Genomic DNA, 23,827 nt, shown 5'->3' on the forward strand with positions numbered 1-23,827 from the left:
CACGGAAACCGTGCAAACAAAGTAACTGCGCTGGTGAAATTTTTAAAATGCCTCAAACATATATTTTAATCTGGACTACAACATGCCCTAATGATTAGAAATGTTCTGATTATTTGTTATAGTTCAGTAAAATTGAGACATACGGCTTCATTAGTTAACATGTTAATTCATTATTACCAATCTGACAGTGAAAAATACTTGTAAAGCATTAATTATTCTTAGTTAATGTTAATTTCTTAGTTACTGTTTAATAACATTATTAAAATCAAAAGAACGTATTTAATGGACCTGAGATAAAACTAACAATGATCAGTTGTGTTTCTAAACTAACATTAACAAAAAATAACACTTTCTGTAACAAATATAGCTATTGCTCAATCTTAGTTATGCATTAAATAATGAGATCTTATTGTAAAGAGTTACCTGTTGTTCTTTATAGCCCAATTCTTTTGCATTTTAATGTTTGAAAATGACTTTATATTTTTTGTGTGTATTTTATTATTGTATTTAAACATTCAGAGTTATTTTTGTTATTACAAAAAGAGTTCTTAAACCGGTTATACTATGACAACACTTTTTTTTTGGCAACTTATTTCATTATCGTGATAATACCGTATACCGTGATAAAAGCTTCAGCAATTAATCGCAACATGAAAATGTGATACCGTCACATGCCTAGTGCATTTATAATGATTTTCCTTATTATCTGAAACAATACCTGGTACCATTTAGGTCCTCACATGCTCTTAGAAATTTAACATCTCCTTTCTTTCGAGTTCCTTCAGTTAAAAGAGAAACTGGAAAGAAGGCCTTTTGCTTTAAGGCTCCGTCAGATTGGAATAACTCGCCATCTGCTCTTTGTTCTATAACGACACTACAACTGTATAAATCATTATTATACTTCGATTTAATTAGGCCTTGTACTTGCTATTGATGTACCATATTATAAATGTTATTTAAAAGGTACAATTTGTGATATTTATTTCCGCTAGAGGTCGCTAGAAGCCCATTCAAAACAAAGGCGTAGTTTGATGATGCCAAGTTTTAGAGCGGAAACTTGGGACATGTGGTCTCCATCTCAAAGGACGGTGCAAAAGAATAGGGATTGGAGTCTGGAAGAACTCATGTTCATGGATGCGATTATTAATGTTACTGTAGTGTGAAGCAGAGCAGGACCGAGTGTTGTGTAGCTGAACGAGGAGCTGGAGCGATTGATCAACACACGCCTCACGAGCAGCGGGACTTTTATTATGACACAGTCGCCGGCGCTGCTTCCGCTTTTCCGGTCATGAGTTTACGGGAGCTGTCCTTGTCGACAGAACCAGCGGCAGATGGTAAACAGTAATTATGTTCCATAAATAAGTAACACAATTCACCATAAAACGTGCAAGAAGTAAATAAGGAACTGCTTGAAGCAAGCTAGTGGTTTGCTGGACGCTAGACACTTCCGCATTTGTCCACGGCACTGTTGTCATGTGGTTTCTACGTCAGTAAAGGCGGTAACAAAGGTAACTGACGTCATTGACAGGCGACTGCACTGCCCCGTGTCACTGTTTAGAATGGGAAATTTTTCATGATTTACAAGTAGTTTAAAACATTAGAGATATTGTTAGTAATCAGCTGGACAAAATATATAACACTAGCCTAGTGGTTTGTGGATATTTTACTGAAAAAATGTTACATATTGTACCTTTAATATTATTATTCCCATGTTTGGTATTCCTACTACAGATGAATGTCTATCTTGTATATGTATCAGAAGTATTTATATGTTATATTAATTTATACCAAATAACTTGTATGAATTATGTGAAATCTTACAAAGGACAGTGACTTAATGTTAATCTAAATGTAAAAGAGATTATGTTACTATTAAAAGGTGAGGATTCTGAGGGAACAGGGTTGGGGACGTGTTAAGCAGGACAGTTGTTAATCATTTATTGGTATTAGTTTGATATTAAATATTGATATCAATAAATTTTGTAAATTGGCATAGAAAAAGTTTACTGTTAATAATAAGTCAAAGAAAATAAAGTTTGAAAAAATCCCTGGTATTATCCAAAATCTTAAACATCTTAAAAATCTTATAATACTATAATACTCTTATAATACTAAGAAATTATTGTTATTTCTCAGAATTAAAATCAACTTTTCAAATAAATGTTTAAAATAAATTTATATTATTTTTTTTATTTAAAACCCATTACATCATAAAGCTATATACAGATATTATTATAAATATTATAATGTATGATATTAAATATGGATAGCTATACTTTTGTAACTGGGCAAAGAAAATTTGGTATCTAAAAAAGACAAATTAGTATCTACAGTATTATGTAAAAGTGTCATTTGAGTTAAAATAATAATAACAACAACTTTATTGTTATCATTATACCATTATTCCCAATAATTTATAATGTAATATTCAATCCAAATGTAATTTTATGTAATATTTACAAAAAAAATAAATAAATAAAATAAAAAAATAGTGTAAAGACATAAAAGTAAAAAATGAAGGGTAACACTTTACAATAAGGTTCATCAGTTAATGTATTAACTAACATGAACTAACAATGAGCAATACATTTATTACTGTATTTACTAATCTTCGTTAACGTTAGTTAATGAGAATAAAGTTGTTTTTCAGTGTTTGTTCATGTTAGTTCACTGTGCATTAATGTTACCAAGATTTTAATAATCTATTAGTAAATGATGAAATTAACATTAACAAAGATTAATAAATGCTGTAGAAGCGCAGTTCATTATTAGTCCATGTTAACTAATGTAGATATCTAATGTTAACTAATGAACCTTATTGTAAAGTGTTACCCAATTAAGATAGGAGAAAATATATTAATATCTGAAAAAAAAAAAAAATACTTCATTGTTAAAAAGCAGCACACAAAAGACAAGATGCACGTACCAGTTCTACCAGCTTCTCCAAAAACGGCACCAGCTTTAGGAGCTCATTGTCATTCTTGTCCACAAACCAACTCTCAATGGGGATCCCATTGGAAAGCTGCAATGAGAGAAGCACATCCTGAGCTTTACATACTAATAACTCCACACAGACCACATCAATGAAGGTGAAACCCAAGGCGGCTTCACGAACCTGATAGGCAAAAGCCTGAGGAGAGTTGTCTATGATCACCGTCTTGGAGAGATCTCTCCCGAGGATGTTAAGGTCTTTGATGTAGTTGCCTTGGACGCATACGCAGTGTTCGCGGAACAATCTGTGCCTGAGATATGAGAGGAAAGACATCTTGAGGTTTAAACATCTTACAACCTGAGAATTCAGACACATTTGTTCCCATCACACCTGCATATTATTAATGCAGCTGCAATTTAATGCTTTTTTTTATTTTTTATTTGAGAGAGCACCTGCTTGAGACAAGACCCAGTGATAACTTAAAGCAACTGACCTAACCAACTGTTTTTTAGGATCCAGGATGTTCAGCAGCTTGTCAGCATATACCTTCTTGGAAGCAGTGAAGAGAATAATCTGCAGATAATTCAAGGTTATGTCATTAATGCCAGTGAAAACGGTAGACCACATAATTGACAGGATATTCATCAGGCTTCAAGAAACAAGCATGACGGGACTGAACACGCAAATACTGAAATTTCAGCTACTGAAAATGTTCAGGCCGAAATGGTTTTGAAGGGCCAAAATTATTGACAGAAGTGATGTTTAATTAGCACATCTCTGATGGCGTGTTTTGAGACTGTTCAGCATCTCGTGTGCACAATGTGGATAAGCTACAACAGTTAAACATGAACACTAGCTCTGTAATGACAATATCGATTTCTCGATTTTAAGAATCCATACATTACCGATTTAAAAGGCCCACCGAAGTGCCTTGAAGCGTGCAGTTTTATTCAATCGGTGGATGTCATTTCCATGGAAACAGACAGGGTGGGATATATCTAGATGCCCCTCCCCTTTTTTTTCAAAATAGCCAATAGCATTTCACCTAGATCACAGCTCAACCAGAGCTGTTGAGCTTGTAAAACCAAATTTTCCTCATAATCTCTAACTGTTTCTTCTCCATATTGCTTTAAAATATAGCATTGTTTGTAGAATTCAAATGTGTCCGAATGTTTTGTGACGACCCGCGCGTATGATCCGCTCTCGTATCTCTGGACTGGAGCAGGCTGGGTTCACGTGACACTGAATTGTTCCCTATCCCCTATATAGTGCACTATGTGCCATTCACCATACAGAAACTAGTAAAGAGCATTTGATTGGACAGAAGATTTGATGAGAAGCTGAATTCCGTGGTTCCATTTTAGCAGAAGTAAGAGACAGTTTTTGAATAGGGCTGTCAATCGATTAATCGCATACAAAATAAAAGCTTGAGTTTACCTAATATATGTGGGTGTACCGTTTGTAATTATTATGTATATATAAATAGAAACACATCCATGTATATATTTGAGAAATATTTACAAGTATATGTATTTATTTAAAATATATATATATACACATATATATATACACATATATATATACACATATATATACACATATATATACACATATATATATACACATATATATACACATATATATACACATATATATACACATATATATACACATACATATACACATACACATACATATACATATACATATACACACATACATATACATATACATATACACACACACACACACACACACACACACTTACACATACATATACATATACACATACATATACATATACACATACATATACATATACACATACATATACACATACATATACACATACATATACACATACATATACACATACATATACACATACATATACACATACACATACACATACACATATATATATATATATATATATATATATATATATATATATATATATATATATATATATATATATATATATATATATATATATATATATATATATACACACACACATACATACACACACATTTTTTGTACATAAATAACATTTCTCTTAAATATATACATTAATTTGTGTGTATTTATATATACATTAGTGTTGTCACGATACCAAAATTTTGACTTCGATACGATACCCAACTTCAGTATCACGATACCGATACTTAAACGATACTATGGCAAAAACCTAAAACAGTAGGAAAAGTAAATAAATAACATATGACAGAACTGTGGCTAGCATTTTTATTGGCCACAATTTTGATGTTGGTAAATTACATTTTATATGATTAAAGCTGACTTTCTTATGCTTAAATTACTTTTGAGTCATTTTACTTGATTTAGAAGATTTAAAACACTTTCAAACTTTTAAATGCAGACTGACCACCCAAATCAAGATTACATTTTATATCAGCTGGTATGTACAGGTGGGCAAGAGGTGGACAATGTATGAGCATGAGCTAGTATGAGAACAAGTTATTTGTGTTATGCTATATAAAAGAACAAAGAAGCAAATTACAAAAACAGTAGTAAATTAAAAATAATCTTTTTTCAGATACACTAAGTTTATTTAACATATTTAACAGGTTTTGTTGTTTGATTAACATTAATGATGGACAGGCCTATTTAATTGGGCTGCTGAATGCATGGACGTAACTGACAAATATCCAGTTATTACCCACCTGTTTACGTCCACTTAAGCCATAACCGACTGTATTCACGCGAGATACTCCACATGATGGACATTTAGACATCTGTGTGCACGTGTATTTGACTATTCAGACGCGTGGAAAACTGATCGCGCGCGCGACAGACAGAGAGAGAGAGAGAGAGAGAGAGCGAGAGCGCTTCTGTTGTGTGTCATTCAGCGCAATTCCGCCTATCCCTCCTTCACTAACTGCATGTAAATAACGAATTGTGTGATTGGATTGTAATTTTGTGCTACGACGATCTTCGACGACCATTTGGCTGTAAACTTAAATTATATTCAACTCGCCAAAGTGGCTAGTGGGAGTGGCTGTCATCAAGCCCTGCATGTAAGTGTTTTGACAGTGAGAATATTGATTACTGTAAATAATTAGAGCAATGTTATTAAAGCATAAATTGGTTTAATATAATTGTATAGTCCCTTCACATATTTGTTTTTTAAAATTAATTTTATTTTAGCAACCAGATATCACTTATTAGACTCAATAATACACCTCTTTGCGGATGTCTGCTTGCATGAGTAATATAAATAACACTCATTTAATTTTTGAGAGCATAAACATAACGCTGGTATCACATTCACTAACCTGTCGCTCTTTAAATTCTCTGTACAAATCGGGATGTTTGGCAAGTTGGATGCTCCCTTCGCTTGCGTTATTTTGTAACGTATTTTGCAGACGGGCTTTGTGGTGTCCGTGGGCTTGCCCTGACTGTCGGCAATGTAAGCAAAATAATGCCATATTTTGCTTTGTGCATCTGCCGTTGCGCAGTTGACAGGAATAAACACGCACTCAATGTGCCTCAGAAGCAGCGCGCTGCACACACTGCTCCCTGCTGTCGCACATTAGGAAATACAGCTGGCACTCAAAGTACCGGTACTAATAAAATGAAGAACCGTACCGTTTCTAAAAGCAGGGTATCGCGATACCTTTCTAGTACCGGTATATCGTGCAACACTAATATACATATTAATTACACACATTACTCACACATATATTATACAAACTCAAACTTTTATTTTGCATGCGATTATTCGCGATTAATTGACAGCCCTAGTTTTGAATGCTTATATCTCCTAAATGCGAATATTGTCATTGTTTTGCAGCACATTAGCTTATTCGTAACCTTAAGGCTAACATATTCATACTAAAAGCTAAAAAACTTAAACTTTGATTTCAGGGGGACTTAAAATGTCAAGATCGATCTTTTAGTCTGTGTTGTTTTCTGTTGATGCGTGAACAAACTTCACTAAACATTTGTAGCGCACCTGCCATCTGATAATCACAATAAGCTTTGTACTTTGTTACTTTTAATATGAAATACTAAAATTACTTTTAATATGAAATTCTCAAATTTCAAATTTTGTTGAATTTATCAAGAAGCTCAAAGAATGTTTTAGCGATCTTCAATGTGGCTTGACAGATCGCTGTAGCGCCTCATTTCAAGTAGGGATGCACCGATCCGCCTTTTTCACTTCCGATACCGATCCCGATCCCTGGGATTCAGTATCGGCCGATACCGATCCGATCTTCAAGTAATAAGAAAAGCGCTAAATTACCTAATAAACTGTACGCCTCACTTAGGGCTGTGACGGTCGGCATGACAACCGCGCCACCGCGGTCGTGGAGTGTCACAGGCGGTAGTGTGGCGTGTATATTATATATAATCTCAAAGGTAGGTTTAACCAAGAATTTTCCGTCATTGATGGAATTTTTTTTAGCAGTGACGGAAAAAATCTGCAGCCTGTCCGTCATTTTGATAGATTACTGAGGCTGATGTAGCTTGTAGCTGTAATTCCCACCCCTGTCCAGTAGGTGGCGAGATCGCTCCAGTGTGAGCGCGAGTTCAGTCTCCAGAACAACATAAAAACGTTGCGTTTGATTACACGCACCCAGTTTGTCCATTTTATTATATATTATATTATAATACTTATGCTTTCATAATTACAGTTTCTAATCCGTTTTGTTTTAAATAGTTTGTTTTATTTTTCTTGCTGCTGACTATAAGTTTATTGTCAATGAATGGCTTTTCCTACGTGACATCGTTTACAACACTGATTGAACTGATGTGATACAGATTTCGGTAAGCTACTGCAACGTTCAACATTTTTTGATTTTCATTCATGTTTATTTCCTTCTGTAAAGTAGTAAAGAAGAAATGATCGCGTTCACTCACGATCCTCAAAAAGTGTTGAGATGAGATATAAGAAACTGAAAAGTGACGCAGACTTGAACTTTTCATAATACTTTCCTTTCATAATATAAATAATTGCATAGCCTAGGCCTATTTGTTTATCTTATACGTTTCTGAATACATATGAAAATGTGGACGAAATCAGAAGCTATTAAATGTCTTATAATTAAAATGTAAAAATTAAAATGATGCAGCAACATATGATAGATAGGACAGACCAAAAAAAAATGCTATTAAACAATCTTTCATTGCGCAAAAGTATTATAATATGAACGGATCCCATACAGAGCGCAACAAAGCGCTTTTATGCGCATCCCGTGTGCAGAATGATGTGCTTGAAGCACCATGGAACCAGCGCGCAGCGGCAGCGCTCCGCATTGAAAAGTTCAAAGCGCAAAGTGAAGATATATTGATGCGTATTGTATTACCGGTATCTTGATTAAGTACAATTGATTCAATTGAAACATTGATTCATCTTGGAGAGAGTTTCATTGTGTTGACTGTCGTAACCGAACGCGACACGCAGTCTGAATGCTGAATGGAGAATGACTGACAGCCGCAGCGGAGGGAGGCATTTACGTGAACTTTAATTTAACAACTAAAATATTCATCTGTACCTCAAATTAAACTATGGAATGGCTTCAGAACACTTGGAATATAGTGCACAGAAACTTTATGGTGCTTTTTAATGTTTTTGTGGAGCTTAACAATAACACAGAATAGTACACGCACAGTAGCCTATCGGATTTTGGATCGGTCCCATCTGGCAGATACCCGATACGGCAAAAATGGCAGTATCGGAGCCGATACCGATTTGAATATCGGAGCCGATACCGATTTGAATATCGGATCGGTGCATCCCTAATTTCAAGTGAACTGATCATCTCATCTCCTCTTTGCTACAAGTTACAGCAAATAAACATGGGTGAACACCAGAAAGAATGTTGAAACATACATTATGACTTACTGAAATGTCTCATGTAATCACTTAATCAGTGTTTCAACCGGGGAAAGATGTCAATAAAACGATTTACTTCAGGAAAGTCATTCAATGCCCATATCTCAGCTAGAAAAAAACCCTCTAGAGGCGCATTTTGCTAAATATAAGCACTGTATTACATACTCATTTTTTACTTAACCTGTTAGTGATGTCTTCATTATTTAGTGCATGTTTGAGTAAATGTCTTAAACTAATTATAGCCATCGATTAAATGTTTATATTTCACCAACAAATTGGAGTAGAAACAATTCTACTATTAAAAAGCTGATATAAATACTGCCTTGTGTGCATTTTCTGTTAAACTCAGTTTTATTTGAGTGTTGATTATAAAATAAATTGGATTAATTGATCATTAAACTATTTTCATTTTCTGAACGTTTTCTTTAGGAAAAAATTATGGAATTGTACAATTATACAATAAAAAAAAAACAAAACAAAAAAAACAAGTGCATCCTAAATTTTCGGTATCAGCCCAGAATTTTTGTTTCGGTGCATCACTACCAAGGACACTTTTTCGTATGGAGGTTTGCAATTTTTCAAACATGTTAGCATAAATAAATTAATTAAAAAACGCATTTGTATAAAAGCAAAACAAAAACATAACAAAAAAAAAAAAAAACGGTCACTTAGTAGCAGCCAAATAGATGGTTTAGAGGTTTGTGAAACTTGTATGCAAGAAAAATATTTGAACAATCAACAAGTTTATTAATAAAGTTTAAATGGTTGTAATGTGTGTAATGCTGAAAGGGTTGCATGCAAAATGTGGGAGAAAACTAAATAATTTTTATCATCTTTATTATCATTGACAAACTACAAATACTAAAAATAATTGTTAATTAAAATGAAGCTGAAATAAACTTTTTCACTTTAACTAATTTATATTTTAAGTTGAAGCACTACAATTAATAACTGAAAATAAATACAATGAATAACTGAAATAATAAATTAAACCTAAAAAGAATAAAATAAAAATGACAAAAGCACATAAATTATTAAAATTAAAAATAAATGGATAAACAAAAAAGCCAATGAAAACTACAATAGTATATAAATAATAAAATATCAGTTTTCAGAATGAATCAAACCAGTTTCTGTTGTGTGATAAATATATATATATAAAATACTAAGTATTTTTCATGTGCTGTAATTTTTTGTTAAATAATTATTCACATATTTAATAGTTATCTTTAAGCATTGGATGCCTTTATTGCTTTAATAAATTAATGGTCCACACATTTGTATGTGCCGTTTGCTGGGATTTTGCACATAAGCTTCACTACAAACTAAAATAAATAAAATGTTTATTCAAAGATTTAATCAATAAATCATGTCAACTGCATTATGGTACTGATTTTTTTTTTTACTATCATCATTAATAATAATAAAAACACCTCACTTACCTCATAAATCTGAGACATGCGTTCCAGGAATTCTCTAAAGAATGGTCGTAACCGGACGTACACCTTTAGAAATAAAGCAAATCACTCCATCACTCACAGAGCTATGTGCAAAGCAGTGGAAAAGCTTGTGAAAAATGTGAAATATTGATTGTTTGAGTTGCTCGGCTCTGTACCTGGTAAATGACATCTTGGAAAAGCACAGGGAAGGTCAAAGCTGCATCCTCCAACTCATTGAGGCTGCAGTGGACCAACGTCTCGTCCTGGAATAAAACCACAGCGACCGCTTAATCTTTGCATCAAATAGAGCTTGCATCAAACAACTTCAATCAGAGTTGAATGCCAACTTACAAGATCCAGGACGAGGGAGAACTCGGGTGTGCTCCTGGTTTTCAGAGGGAGCGCAGGCTTACGGGTGAGCTGCTCTTCAGTCAAGGGTGGCACGTGTTTGATAAAGAAATAACTGTAAGACAGAGAAAAGTTAGCACACAAGCACGTGTCTGTACTGAGGTTATTCCGATTTCCAGTGTGTTGAAATTTGGCTCACGGGTCAAAAACTTCCCAGTCCTCTTCGTAAGTCCCCTCAGGAGGAGGTGATGGCGGGACATCTGGGTAATTGCTGTTGGATCCTACGGCTAACCAAGAGAGAAAATGTGAGGATGGTCATCTTTAGGCAGCAGTACAGCTGGAAAACATCCCAGACACTCACCAGTTAGCGGAGGCATATCAGCCTCTGTGACGATCTCTCCTTCCTCTACCGTTGTGTCTACATGAGGCAGCGGTCTAGGGTTTAGTGCAGGGTCAAAGGTCAGGTCTCGGCCATCGGTGGTAGTGCTGGTCGGGGTTTCCTCGAGCTGCTCCATGTCGAGCTGCTTCACGATCTCCTCAGCTTCCACCGCCTGGCCTGGGGAATCAGAGCCTGCTGTAGCTGGAGGATGAGGAAGACAATGCAATGACATCAGAAAGAGCTCACAAGGAAAGGAAATGCTGCAATTTCATTGGTAAATGTTTCAGTTTTCAGCAGGTGTGACCAATTAGATGACCCGAAGGTCCCAGACAGCAGCGAAGAGTGTCAATTCTGCCCAACTGCTTTAGCTCAGAAATGCAGCACTTTGAATTTTACTACATTATGACAAAAAAAGGTCTATATGCTTCTTTGAGCACTTCAATGCGACTTCTCTGATGGTCTTCATCTGATTTTATGGTCATGTGAGTGCCAGACTTCTGTAAAGGCAACATAACACAGCACTCACAACAAGTGTTGTTAAAAATACCATCTTCAGTACCAAGTCGGTAGTGAAGTTTAATAAAATATGACAATGCCTAGCATTTTGAGCGCTGTTAAGTGGATTCTGACTTACTTAAACACCTCTGATTGGCCATTGTGTTCATGCTCAACACATTCATCTGTGACTGGCTACAGTGATCAACGCACAGGAGTGTTTGAAAACACACGGAAGTGTTTGAAAGCATTTTGAAAGTGGGAGCGTTTGAAAGCAGGCATCTATCAGCGGACCAGATGCCTTGTGTAACTCTGTAAACGCTTGGTGAAGAGCGTCAAAGATGTCTATTTACATGTTTTTGAAGCGTTGATCATTGTAGCCAATCTGTTGAGCACATGAATATAATGGTGGTGTTTAAAGGTGCGTTCACATTTGTATTTCGGTTCGCTTGGTCTGGACCCAAAAAAAAAACAAAAAAAACAATAACATTTAGTCCTGGTCCAATTAGCATTCAGACTGGCATCACCGAACCAAAAGATACCAAACCTAAAGGCATAGGGCCACATTCACAAACTTATTGGTTGGATTTTATGACGTATTTTATGACTCCATCACACATACAGTCTGCTGCGTGGAGACGCGCATCTGATGCCTGTAATGGCCAAAATCTAGTGTTGTCGCGGTACCAAAATTCCAGTAGTCGGTACCGATACCATGACAATTTTACGGTTCTCGGTACCAATTTCGGTACCACAGCAAAATCTATTGTAACTATTTTATATAGCCTATTTTAAAAACATTAAATATGATTTGGAGTGTTTGTGTGTGTATATAGGCTACCTCAATGAAATAAATTTTGAAATATAAATAAACGCTCAAACATCCATTGTGTACTGTTGAAAAAAAGAGCATATGCTGGTAAGGTAGGTTTTGAAGCTGTATGCTGGTCAAATGCTGTTCCTAAACTGGTCCTGCTGGTCCAAGCTAGTCCTAAGCTGGTCCTGGACCAGCATAAACCAGCTCAAACCACCATACCAGTTTCAAAACCTACTTTACCAGCATAAGCTCGTTTTTTCAACAGAGGTACAGACGTACGTGTTTATATTAGCTATTCCGTCAGTGAAACAACACACTCCAGCCTGTAAAATTATGAAATAAATATCGGTAAATAATGGTAACCTAAATAAGAAAATTATTTAAAAAAGCATTCGTTTTTTATTTCCACACAAAGACGTGTCATATAGCCAAAGTCCCGTTATTACTTTGATATAGACTGCTTTGCGCTTTGAGAGGGATGTGGGACACGAGCAGGAAAAAGACCATTTCTCTTTAATAATATCTTTGTTATCTCCTGATGTTACAAACAACTGACACTTGTTGTAAAAGATCCGAAGAGCGTGTTTTATCCTCCGCAGGGGCAAGACATTCAGGCTATGTTTGATTTAGCGCTGCCAGAGAAAACGAAAGTAAAAATCACTGGTGTGTGAAACGCGATATATACAAATAAACTTGACGCGCCTTATAAAGTCTAATAACGAGCATAAACTGTGTTAAATAGAAATTGACGTGCAAGCAAAAATGTTTCTGCCCTACTGTGTTTTTTCTACTTCTACCACAGTAAAGAATGCGAATGGCCTATAATAGGCCTAAATGCGAACGAGAAACGTTTATAATCCCCTGCGTGAGTGAAGATTTGGAAAAAGAAACAATGTTCAGTGGAATAACTAATGGAATATTGTTAAATTCTCTGCTAATCGGGTGATCAGCTTGTGATTCGGAAAACAGAATACGAAGCCGACAAAGCTTAAATGTATGGACTCTCTCTCATTCGGCATTAACCAAAATGTTTAACCAAAAAGTCACATTTAATTGCTAACCTATTATTTCTTCTGTAAACAAAGCTTTGTGCTTCACTCGTGTCATATTCACGTAAATACTGGCACAGCCCTATCAGTGGGTACCGAATATACCCGGATTCTCTGTACTACCGGTACTACAGAAATGCTGGTATCGTCACATTTTCAAAATTTCAGTACCGACTTGGTACCGAAGTACCGGTACTTTTGACAACACTAGCAAAATCTATGACGATGACAAGAAAAAAAATTATATGCATGAGGATACTGTCCTTTTTAGGGTCTCGTCTTCCAGTTTTTGGTTCTTTTACATGTTTTTGTTCCGCGTTGCGTTCATATATCATTTGAACCGCACCAGAGTTCGTTTGGAAGCGGATCGAGACCCATCTTTTCAGCAGTCATGCGCACCAGGGTTCGGATGGCAGCGTTCACATATGTTCAAATGAACCACACTAACAGGGCAATCGCACCAGGGTTCGTTTTAATCAAACCAAACATGACAACAGTGAACGCACCCTAAGTTAGTAGTTAGTCAGAACTCACTTAACAGCTAGGGGGATATGCTGGTATCATGACATTTCGGTGAAGAGCGTCAAGGATGTCCATATACAACACGTTGATCATTGTAGCCAAATCACAGACATATCTGTTGAGCTCGTGAACACAATGGCCAATCAGAGGCGTTTAAGAATCCTGCTCAACAGGGCACAAAATGCTAGGGGGAAATGCTGGTATCACCACATTTTTTAAATTTCAGTACTGACTTGGTACCGAAGTCCGTACTTTTCACAATACTACTCACAACCCATGTAACGCATTTCAGATTCAGGCCAGAAAAGTGAGAGGGACTTTTCAGAGCATTCATGCATATCCCAATGAGAAATCAGCTTTTCTGAATTTATCATCATGTCCTGTTATTGATGTAAAAATGCATTACATTAACCACCATTAAATGACCACATTAAATAGATTTTACAAGGGCTGCACTGCCTTCACTGGAGGCCTAAATCATTAGCTGCTTTTCCACTGTCAGGCCAAACCATTCTTGTTGCCTAACCGTTCCATTCCGTGCCAATCCAGCTTAGCCGGTACGGATCTGGTTTCATTTTCCACTCTGGGGCTGATAATAGAGCTCTCAGAGTTTACAGATGGCATGAGATGTAAATAGTGACCGCATTATGGAGGATGATCAGATATTTCTATTATTAACTTGTGTGTACTTCACTCAAATAGCGCGCTTGGCCAGCTCCAGAGAAACTGGTAGCCAGGCAACAGACAAGTGACCAATCCCGAGTGGCGACGTCACAACACACATTCTACCAGCATGGTTCAGCATGGCTGAGAATTCCAGGCCAAGTAATCGTGTCGTGCCAAACCAAACTCGTGAAGATATACCAATAACCGTTCTTAGAACCATTCGGCCCAATATTGGAAAAGTGGCTAATGTCTAAATCGCTAAAGAGCGGTGCAATTATGACATCAATTTGTAGGCCAAAACATGGAAACGTTTTAGTATTTTAGCACTTCTGGTTCCATCATCCTTAAGTCAATGGGTTTTTTGAATGGGATTTTGGTTAAAAGGCTGAAATAAGGTCTGTGGTGAAGACAATCGTAAGACACTTTCATCTTTTATTCTACAGCAGTATTAACCCTGATTTTTTAAGCTGTTACGTGTCTTGAAAAATGCAGTTGCTATCAGCTGGCTAAATGGGACTACAGAGGCTGTCGCGAACATTAAACATCAGCAACTGAACAGGTAATCTCAGTGCACTTTTACAGCCTCATCATGCTTATAACTATGCTATTTTAACTCTTTCAGGGAAAATGTTTTTAGTTAGAAAGAGTTGTCTGAAGCTTAGTGATGGTGACGTTGAAGTTGTGGGACTATGATGTAGTTTGCATACAGCCTATCTTTAGCTTTTTATTATGGTGACTGCATTTAGGCTTCAAAATTCATTAAAGTTGTGTTCATCTGTGATAATTGTCTTGATGGACAAAAAGTATTAAACTTTTGTTGATCACAAAGCTTGAATTTTTTGCAATAATCCAAAAGCTTATGGAAAAATCATTTTGGTTTTTTGTTGAACCACCACTCTATTTGGTTATTGGTTTATATTTTATTTCTTTGGAAAATTGTGTGTGGGTGAGTTGTACACAAAGGCCAGTTCAAACCAGGGATGATAATGATAACCATAATATAACAGTGTTCACAGCAACGCCCAACAATGTTCTGTTTATTATAAGTGTGCTGCAGTTTTGCTGTCAGACTTATTACAGTGTATTACTTTAAATTGGGTCATTGACAAATAAGGTTTGTAAGTGCAAAAAAAACAATGGAGATTTAAAAAATGTTTTATCAAGTGTTAACAATGAGGTTATGTGGTTTTTATAAATCAATTAACACTGCTTTTGTCATTTTTTACAAGATGGACAAAATTTGTCACAAAAAAAGTAATTTGGTTTAACCAAAATTTCGGTTTTACCAAATGACACTTTTGGTTTTACCGAATGATGATATTTACAAACAGTGCTAACAGGCTGATATCTAGAAATGAAATCAAACATTTTGTATTTAGTAAAAGTTTTTACATTTTCCATGTTTTATAGCAGTTGTACCGAATGACCTGATGTTTTGGGACATGTGTATGAAAACATGTGAAAAAATGAATTTTGCAAATTGTCAAGAGAGTTAGTTACTTTGCTTCATGACCATGTGGTCCTGTGCAGGTGTCTGAATGATGTCATATCCTGTCACATGATACTGACCGCATGACTTGATCCAAAAATGGTCCTTTTATATTGGTTACTCCGAATGACATCAATGAAATTCATTTTTACGGACATTCTTTCTCATAACAAAGCACTTCTACACATAATTTTAATATAATTTTGCACTGTGTTGATATTTGATGATATAAAATCATGCCAGAATTTAAAATATATACATTTATTACATTTTAAGATATTTTAAATCACACATGAAATGGCTGTATTGACCTTTGGACAGTTAAACTGAATGACCTTTTGACACTTCAAAATCTTTAAAATACCTTTATATATAGCAAAATATAATTAAAACCTTTTGGATTCAATAAAAGAGATCTAGTTGTGCTACCTTACATACTTTGGATATCATTTATTATTAAGGCATAACAAAAAAATGACCCATCATGCAATTGACCCAAATAGTTTTTTTTTTAAAGAGCCCATCTCAAAATTGGAAGTTATCCCAACTTACAATGTTTTTTTATTTATTTCAGGAATGAAGTTTAATGTCTTTAGAACAATCTTAAGAAAAAGGTTTATGAATACAAAATCATGTGTGTGTGTATATATATATATATATATATATATATATATATATATACATTTTTTTTTTTTTTTTACTTAAGACCAAGGAAAGAAGAATTTTCTTCTTAATGTTTCACCAATCTGGCCCCAGGAATATGTATTAAATAAATTTTCATGTTTCATGATTTCATGCTTCATTTTTGTTTCTCACATGTTTTGTGTTATCAAAAGGACTGAAAATGTGACTAACTTTGTGTCATTTAGGCACATACATTTATCAGCTGACAAGTGCATCACAAGTCCTTACCGTTTTTGTTGGCGGGTGAGAAGAAGCTAAAAACAGGAGAGAAGATGGTTCCCAGGAGGGTGGTGCGGGGCGGACTGCTTGGAGTTTCCGTCTGCACTTCCAGCTTCCCGTTGGGCTTCACTGGTTTACTCTGTCCTGTCATGGTATCTGAGCAGAAGAAAATGAGAAACATTTAACACCAACAGAACGCTGACAGCCTGCATAAGCGTTCACAACAAAGGTCATTTACATACAGAACCCTTAAAAGAAGAGTAGCCTGTTTATCTGTGAGAGTCAGCACTCCTACCTCCATTGACAGGACCTTTCCTGCGGGCTCTGGGGTTTGCTCTGCTGGGCAGGTTCCCACCGGTCGGAGTGGATGTGATCAGATTACTGTCTGAATCACAGTCTACACGGCTCCTCTTAGCAGGAGTGCACTGTTCCACCTGACATTAAGACATATGGCTGAAATCAAACCACACTTGTGTCGCAAAATCATCACAAAACACAAGTTCAAATCCTAACCTTGACAGCATTGCCTCTGATGAACCGTTTGATGGTGGAGAAAATGCCTGTGTCTCTCTTCTGCATCTTGCCGTCTTCAGAGGGCAAAGTGTGTTCCACCTCGGAGTGCTTCCTCTTGGTCTTGGCAGTCCGGGCGGACGGGGTATCGCTCCGCTGCTGAGATGCTTTACGCACTCTCAGCCTCATTGTCCCAAAAGTCACATGTAAGACTGGAAAAGACAAAACCAGTTAATCTACTATGAAAAACGTGCAGAGCAGCACCATGCGTATTTGCATACATTTCAATACTGCCACATTAATAACACCGAATGCGAGATATTCAGTTGCCATTACGGCTGTTGGGAAATTCCATTCCGGAGATCAGTCATGGCAACTCAAGGAAAACAATCAGATCTCTTCCCTGCTGCTGTTGACAAGAAAGGTCTCCGCAGCACCCTACTGCCTGTCTTTAAGAGTGCCACAAAAAAAGGGGGAAATCATCACCCGATCAATGGGGAACTATGTCAGGGCAAACTACTGGGTTAAAACTCTTGCGTATGGGATTTGTGAGAATAGCAACTTGGAACAGATATTATTTAGCGATATATTTTGGACACGAGTTTGAGCGAACAATCACATTCTCCAACATTTTGTGTGGCAGCGCTTACACAATCGAATCCGGCTCAGTTGTTCTATGCCTTCTCTCCGCTAGCCTTTCAATAAAAGTGGCAAAAGCCCCTATAAAAAATACTGCCATGCAATTGTGATTTTGCATTAAAGGATTAGAATTAAAATTCTGATAATTTACTCACCCCCATGTCATCCAAGATGTTTATGTCTTTCTTTCTTCAGTCAAAAAGAAATTTGGAAAACATTCCAGGATTTTTCTCCATATAGTGGACTTCAACAGGGGTCAATGGGTTGAAGGTCCGAATTGCAGTTTCATGATCCCAGACATGGAATAAGGGTCTTATTACATAATCAACGTGATTACGTAATGCGTGGTGCATCGCAGAGCAGCGTAGGATGAGCAATTGTGGTTAAAAAGTACATTATCTTTTTAGAAAATGACCATTCGTTTCTCTAGATAAGACCCTTATTCCTCAGCTGGGATTGTGTTAGAAGCCTTTGAAGCTGCATTGAAACTGCAATTTGGACCTTCAACCCATTGAACCCCACTGAAGTCCACTATATGGAGAAAAATCCTGGAATGTTTCCCCTCAAAAACCTTAATTTCTTTTCTACTGACAAAAGAAAGACATGAACATCTTGGATGCCATGGAGAGGAGTAAATTATCAGGTAATTTTAATTCTGAAGTGAACTAATCCTTTAAAGAATTATTACTTTGATTAATAATTATTTGATATTTATTTAAATATTAAAATGACTTAATTTAAGGAAATAAGAATTCTGAAGGACAATTAAGCCATGTGTATTTGTCGAGATCATGTATGTCAAATTAAAATTCGAATTTTCAATATTTGTTGAATTTAAAATAAAAATGCTCAGTTAAATGCAAAAACGGTGCATTCAAATTTTAAGTGTGCATCAGGCAGCCTTATCAATAGCTATGTTTCCATCACCCTGTTTTTATGCGCATTATGAAGCATTGCATCAGAAACTAATGATGGAAACAGCAAATTGTGGGAAAAAAAGTTTTACGCTCGCTTAAGGTGGTTTTTGACTTGTGTGAAAGATTTCATGTGAATAATGGAAGATGGAAATGCATTTGCTGAATAAATTCTGATCAAGCGAACATTAAACCCATGTGACCAATCATCTGTTTCCACTGATGAGGTTTTATTTACTGTTTATTGGTTACTAAGTTACCAATTCCGCCGTCATCCGCTCTAACAACTTGATGGAAACGCACCTAATTGTGTTTCGTTTTTTAATCTTTTTTTTTTTCTTTGGAAAGATTTTCTTAATTTATCCATAAATAAAATGGAATAGACTCCACTAGGGCTGTCAAACGATTAATCACGATCACGAAGTTTGAGTTTGCCTAATATATGTGGGTGTACTGTGTGTAATTATTATATAATATATATATATATATATATAATACAAACAGTAAAAGTATATGTGTTTTTTCAGTGCTTCCCACACATATACGTGGGCGGCCCGCCCAAGTAAAGTCTAATAATGGCCGCCCAAGTATATTTGGAGACACATTTTTGCTGTTATTATTTTTATCCTCATACTTTTATATCCACGCAAGATAATGAAACCATCCGCGATTGATTAACTAGTCGTTTTGTACCTGCTCATTATGTGTGCGTCAGAACCGTTTACTCCCGCTAACATTCAAACGGGCGCTGCATTTTGCAAAGTCACAAGGGGGCACTGTTGCACGTTCTACAAGCTCTTTAGACTGCTTCAAAGTGATTCTCACTCAATGAAAAGCGCAGATTTATGCCAAGCGATAGCTAATGAACTCAAGTTTATGAATTATTACAATGTCTACTTTATGGCTTTTATATAAAATGTTTTAGACGATTGTAAAAATCTGAAGGATCAGCCTGCAATAGTACAGACATTTCGAAATAAAGAGTACCTGTGTATTTCGGGCTTGTTTATGATTAAAAATCACACGCCAAGTTTTTTCTTTTTCTTTTGGGCATTATTGGTATTTTGGTTACACAATAAATTGTATTTAATTTGATTTCCATTTAATTCATAGTAAATTATTGTAGTCTCCCCCACAGGAAGAAAAGACTAAGAACATTATTTGACACACATCATTCATTTTATAAATTTTACTAGTAAAATCTGTGTCCCATTCACTGAGAGAGACACTATATGACAGCAAGGAGAACATAGGAAAATGTGAACCATTTAAATACTGTAATTTTGCATAATTTACAATGCATAATAATGCATAGTATTAGTATGTAATTAAATGTAATATGTTATTTAATAAAAATTAATTTCAATAAATAAAAATACTGTTAAAAATCGCACATTATTTGTTTGTCACATGTAATAGACCATTTTTGTGCCGTGAGTAATATATTATATATATATATATATATATATATATATATATATATATATATATATATATATATATATATATATATATATTATAAATATTATAAATATTATATATATATATATAAATATTTATATATATATATATATATATATATATATATATTATAAATATTATATATATATATATATATATATATTATAAATATTATAAATATATATATATATATATATATACACACACATTTTTTGTACATAAATTTCTCTTAAATATATACATTAATTTGTGTGTATTTATATATACATATTAATTACACACATTACTCACACATATATTATACAAACTCAAACTTTTATTTTGTATGCGATTAATCGTTTGACAGCCCTAGACTCCACACAGACAATATTGAAATGATTCTAATTAAACCATATTTTAGATGGAAAATAATGAGAAAAATAAAAGTGCTATTTATTATTAATAATGCATAATTGCTTTTGAAAAAGAAACATCTTTAATAGTATTGTTTCAAATAACAGCATTGCTGTTTGAGCTGCGTGCGCTGAAGAGAAAAATGAAAACTGATAAACAGAAGCACTTTGTTAGCGGATTGTTTAACTCAACCAAACGCATCCTAAATGAGATTAATCAGATATTTATACAACATAAACATTACAACTTATATCTGCACAAAATGGCACAAGTGAATTTAAACTAAATCATGTGCTGCTCCTGCTCTTCCCGTAACAACAGCAACTAAACCCAAAGAATTCACAACATTTTATAACAATAGTGTTCATATTATAATGTTATGTAATATGACAGTCCCAATCATAGTTATTAATATCGTGCATTGCTGTTTGAGCTACGTGCGCTGTAGCTAAAGATGATCAGCAGTAAACTGATGCATTTATTAATATAAATGTGCAATATGTAATATTTTTGCAGTAAAATATCCAAAAACCACTAGGCCAGTGTTATATATTTTGTTCACTTGAGTACTTACAATATCTCAAATGTTTCTAACTAAAAATCATTAGAAAATTGCAATTTTAACCAAGGCTCCGGGACATGTGAGGAGTCGCCTGTCAATTGCGTCATACCCGCGTTTCCCTCGGTTTCCGGTTTTATTTTGTAGAAACCATGGAAACACTAAATACGCTTTATAGGCAAGAGAACAACTGTTTTGATATATTTATAGACAGGAAACTAATTGTTGTTATATAGCTCAACATGTTTAGCCTTATTCTGTAAATCAATTTTCTTGATTTTTTGCGAGTACCAGGCTTTACCATGCCTCAGAGAAAAACACTATTTTGTGAAGTAGCTAACATAGCATAATCAGATTCAGCTTTATTTTTAGTAACAGTAATACATTAACAGTCACCGAGCGAACGCACAGAGTAACGTTATAACATTTTCAACACACTCAAATGTATCTAATATCTCTGTCCTGCTCTGCTTCATACTACAATAACGTTAATAATCACATCCATGAACATGATTTCTTCCCGAATCCTATCCCTATTCTTTTCCACCGTCCGTTGAGGTGAAGACCACATGTCCCAAGATTCCGCGCTCAAACTTGGCGTCATCAAACTACGCCTTTGTTTTGAATAGGCCTCTAGCAACCTCTAGCGGACAGAAATCCTACATACTGCACCTTTAAATAACCCATTATTTATCAGATATATAGGCTTAATTATTTTTTGGCCGGTAAACATAACATAAAAAAAAAAAATACATCATGTATATCGGCCGATATATTGCGCATTCGTAAGATCAGGGGTTCCCAAACGAAGGTCGCGATCCTCTGGGAGTTTGTGAGGGAACTCCATTGTTTGTGAGTTGATAAAAAGCTAATAATTCATTAAATTAAATTAAAAAATAAAAGGGGGTTCACAATAATCACAATATAGAAAAGTGCGATTATCAAATCAAAAGATGCGATTTAATTAACAGTATAATCTGATGCGCAAATATTAGATTTTATAGTATAGTATAATTATTAATTTTGTAATTTAAGTTAAATGATTACTAACAAGTTTGAGTCCACTTTAAAGTCCAGCTACAAAGTCAAAATAAGTTACTTCTTAAAAAAAAAAAGATGTGACAATTAACCGACATTCAGGATTCATAATAAAATATTTTCAATACTTTAAATCAAGCTATTACACTGCATCTTAAATATTTAATCAAGTTCAAACACTGCAGAGTGTGCTGGTGCGAATTTATACAATAATGTTGCATTAATGTTCGAGAATTGTACAGCAAAAGTCGCACAGAATCGTACTATATTATAGTCATAATGATGTGGATTGAATGTATAAATAGAAGTATCGTCTTTTTATGATTGAGTGCGTTCATAAAAGCATTGGTATGTGCCGTGGAAACAAACTAGTGAAAGTCTTCAGATGTGCTCGAGTGTGTCTGAAGTGGGCGGGGGTGAATCATGTCTCCTCTTTGCTTGTTGAATCTAAACAAATGTAGCTTTCCGTTAGCCTGACGATCATTTCGAGCACATTTAAAACTTGTTAAATGTAACGTTATAAGCAAACACAATACACCAATAAAAACATTAGCTTCTTGGGTATTTGTTGTCAGTTCGCACAGCTCGCGCCTCCAAGCTGCATTAACAAGCTAAAAATGGTCGCGCGCAAGTTAGCGAGCCAATCGGTTAGTGGTTTTGACATCAAAACAAAAAAAATCGCCAACAACAGTCGCCCGTAAAAGAGGCCCACTGACTTCAAGCTACCCACGCCATATTTTTCGTCTCATTAACACCTTTTATTTTGGAGGGAATATTTGAGTAAGGGTGTTTTAATGTCAGCGGCTAACGCTAACAGATGACTTGTTGGCTGTCTCGCGACACCCGCGCTCTGCGTCTCGTAGCTCGCGCTCCAGCGCATGAGCCTTTTTATTTTACATTGTAAACACGCACGAAAATGAGACGTTTTTTATTGATCCCATGGCGTTTTATTTATTAATTAGTATTTGTATAAATGCAGTATGAAACCAGCGCCGTCTTTATCTGCATGAAGAACATATTCTCACATAAGGAGGGGGCGAGTCGTGAAGACGCGAGATTTCAAAGCACTGCGACCGTGGCGTAGGGTTAAATATTTATTTTTGCATGTATGTGATCAAAATATGTTCGGTTTAAACACTTACATGCCAGGGGTCGCAACGACACGATCCAGAGATGGTTGTGGATCTGGCCACGGCGGCTGAAGCGGCCCGCGCGAGTGTCTGTCGGCTCCTTCTCCGCTGAGTGTGAGTCACAGAACGACAGATAGATCTGCTACAGCTGCTCGGGACGCCATTTCCCGCCTCCTCTCAGAGGGATTCTTGCGAAGAACCCGGATGATGCTGTACACTGTGCGCATGCGCACAGATAGCGAGGAAGGCGGCGGTAAAGAGGAATGTCAAACTTACAGGACAGG

At 35.5% G+C, this 23,827-nt stretch overlaps 1 protein-coding gene across 1 annotated transcript in view; it reads right to left on the reverse strand.

Moving 5' to 3' along the window:
- The window catches only part of ctdspl2a (CTD (carboxy-terminal domain, RNA polymerase II, polypeptide A) small phosphatase like 2a), a 25,570-nt gene extending 1,825 nt beyond the window's left edge, over positions 1–23,745 (reverse strand). Inside the window, exons 1-12 of the mRNA XM_067379709.1 lie at positions 23,556–23,745; positions 17,413–17,621; positions 17,195–17,333; positions 16,909–17,055; positions 10,941–11,159; positions 10,779–10,866; positions 10,583–10,694; positions 10,408–10,494; positions 10,235–10,297; positions 3,426–3,505; positions 3,116–3,242; positions 2,927–3,022 (exon numbers count right to left, since the gene is read on the reverse strand). Coding sequence (XP_067235810.1) covers positions 2,927–3,022; positions 3,116–3,242; positions 3,426–3,505; positions 10,235–10,297; positions 10,408–10,494; positions 10,583–10,694; positions 10,779–10,866; positions 10,941–11,159; positions 16,909–17,055; positions 17,195–17,333; positions 17,413–17,598 — 1,344 coding nt within the window. The 5' untranslated portion in view covers positions 17,599–17,621; positions 23,556–23,745. The remainder of the gene's footprint in view (positions 1–2,926; positions 3,023–3,115; positions 3,243–3,425; positions 3,506–10,234; positions 10,298–10,407; positions 10,495–10,582; positions 10,695–10,778; positions 10,867–10,940; positions 11,160–16,908; positions 17,056–17,194; positions 17,334–17,412; positions 17,622–23,555) is intronic.
- Positions 23,746–23,827: the final 82 nt, after the last annotated feature.

The sequence above is a fragment of the Chanodichthys erythropterus genome, chromosome 24 (assembly GCF_024489055.1).
Source record: "Chanodichthys erythropterus isolate Z2021 chromosome 24, ASM2448905v1, whole genome shotgun sequence".
Taxonomy (NCBI): Eukaryota; Metazoa; Chordata; class Actinopteri; order Cypriniformes; family Xenocyprididae; genus Chanodichthys; species Chanodichthys erythropterus.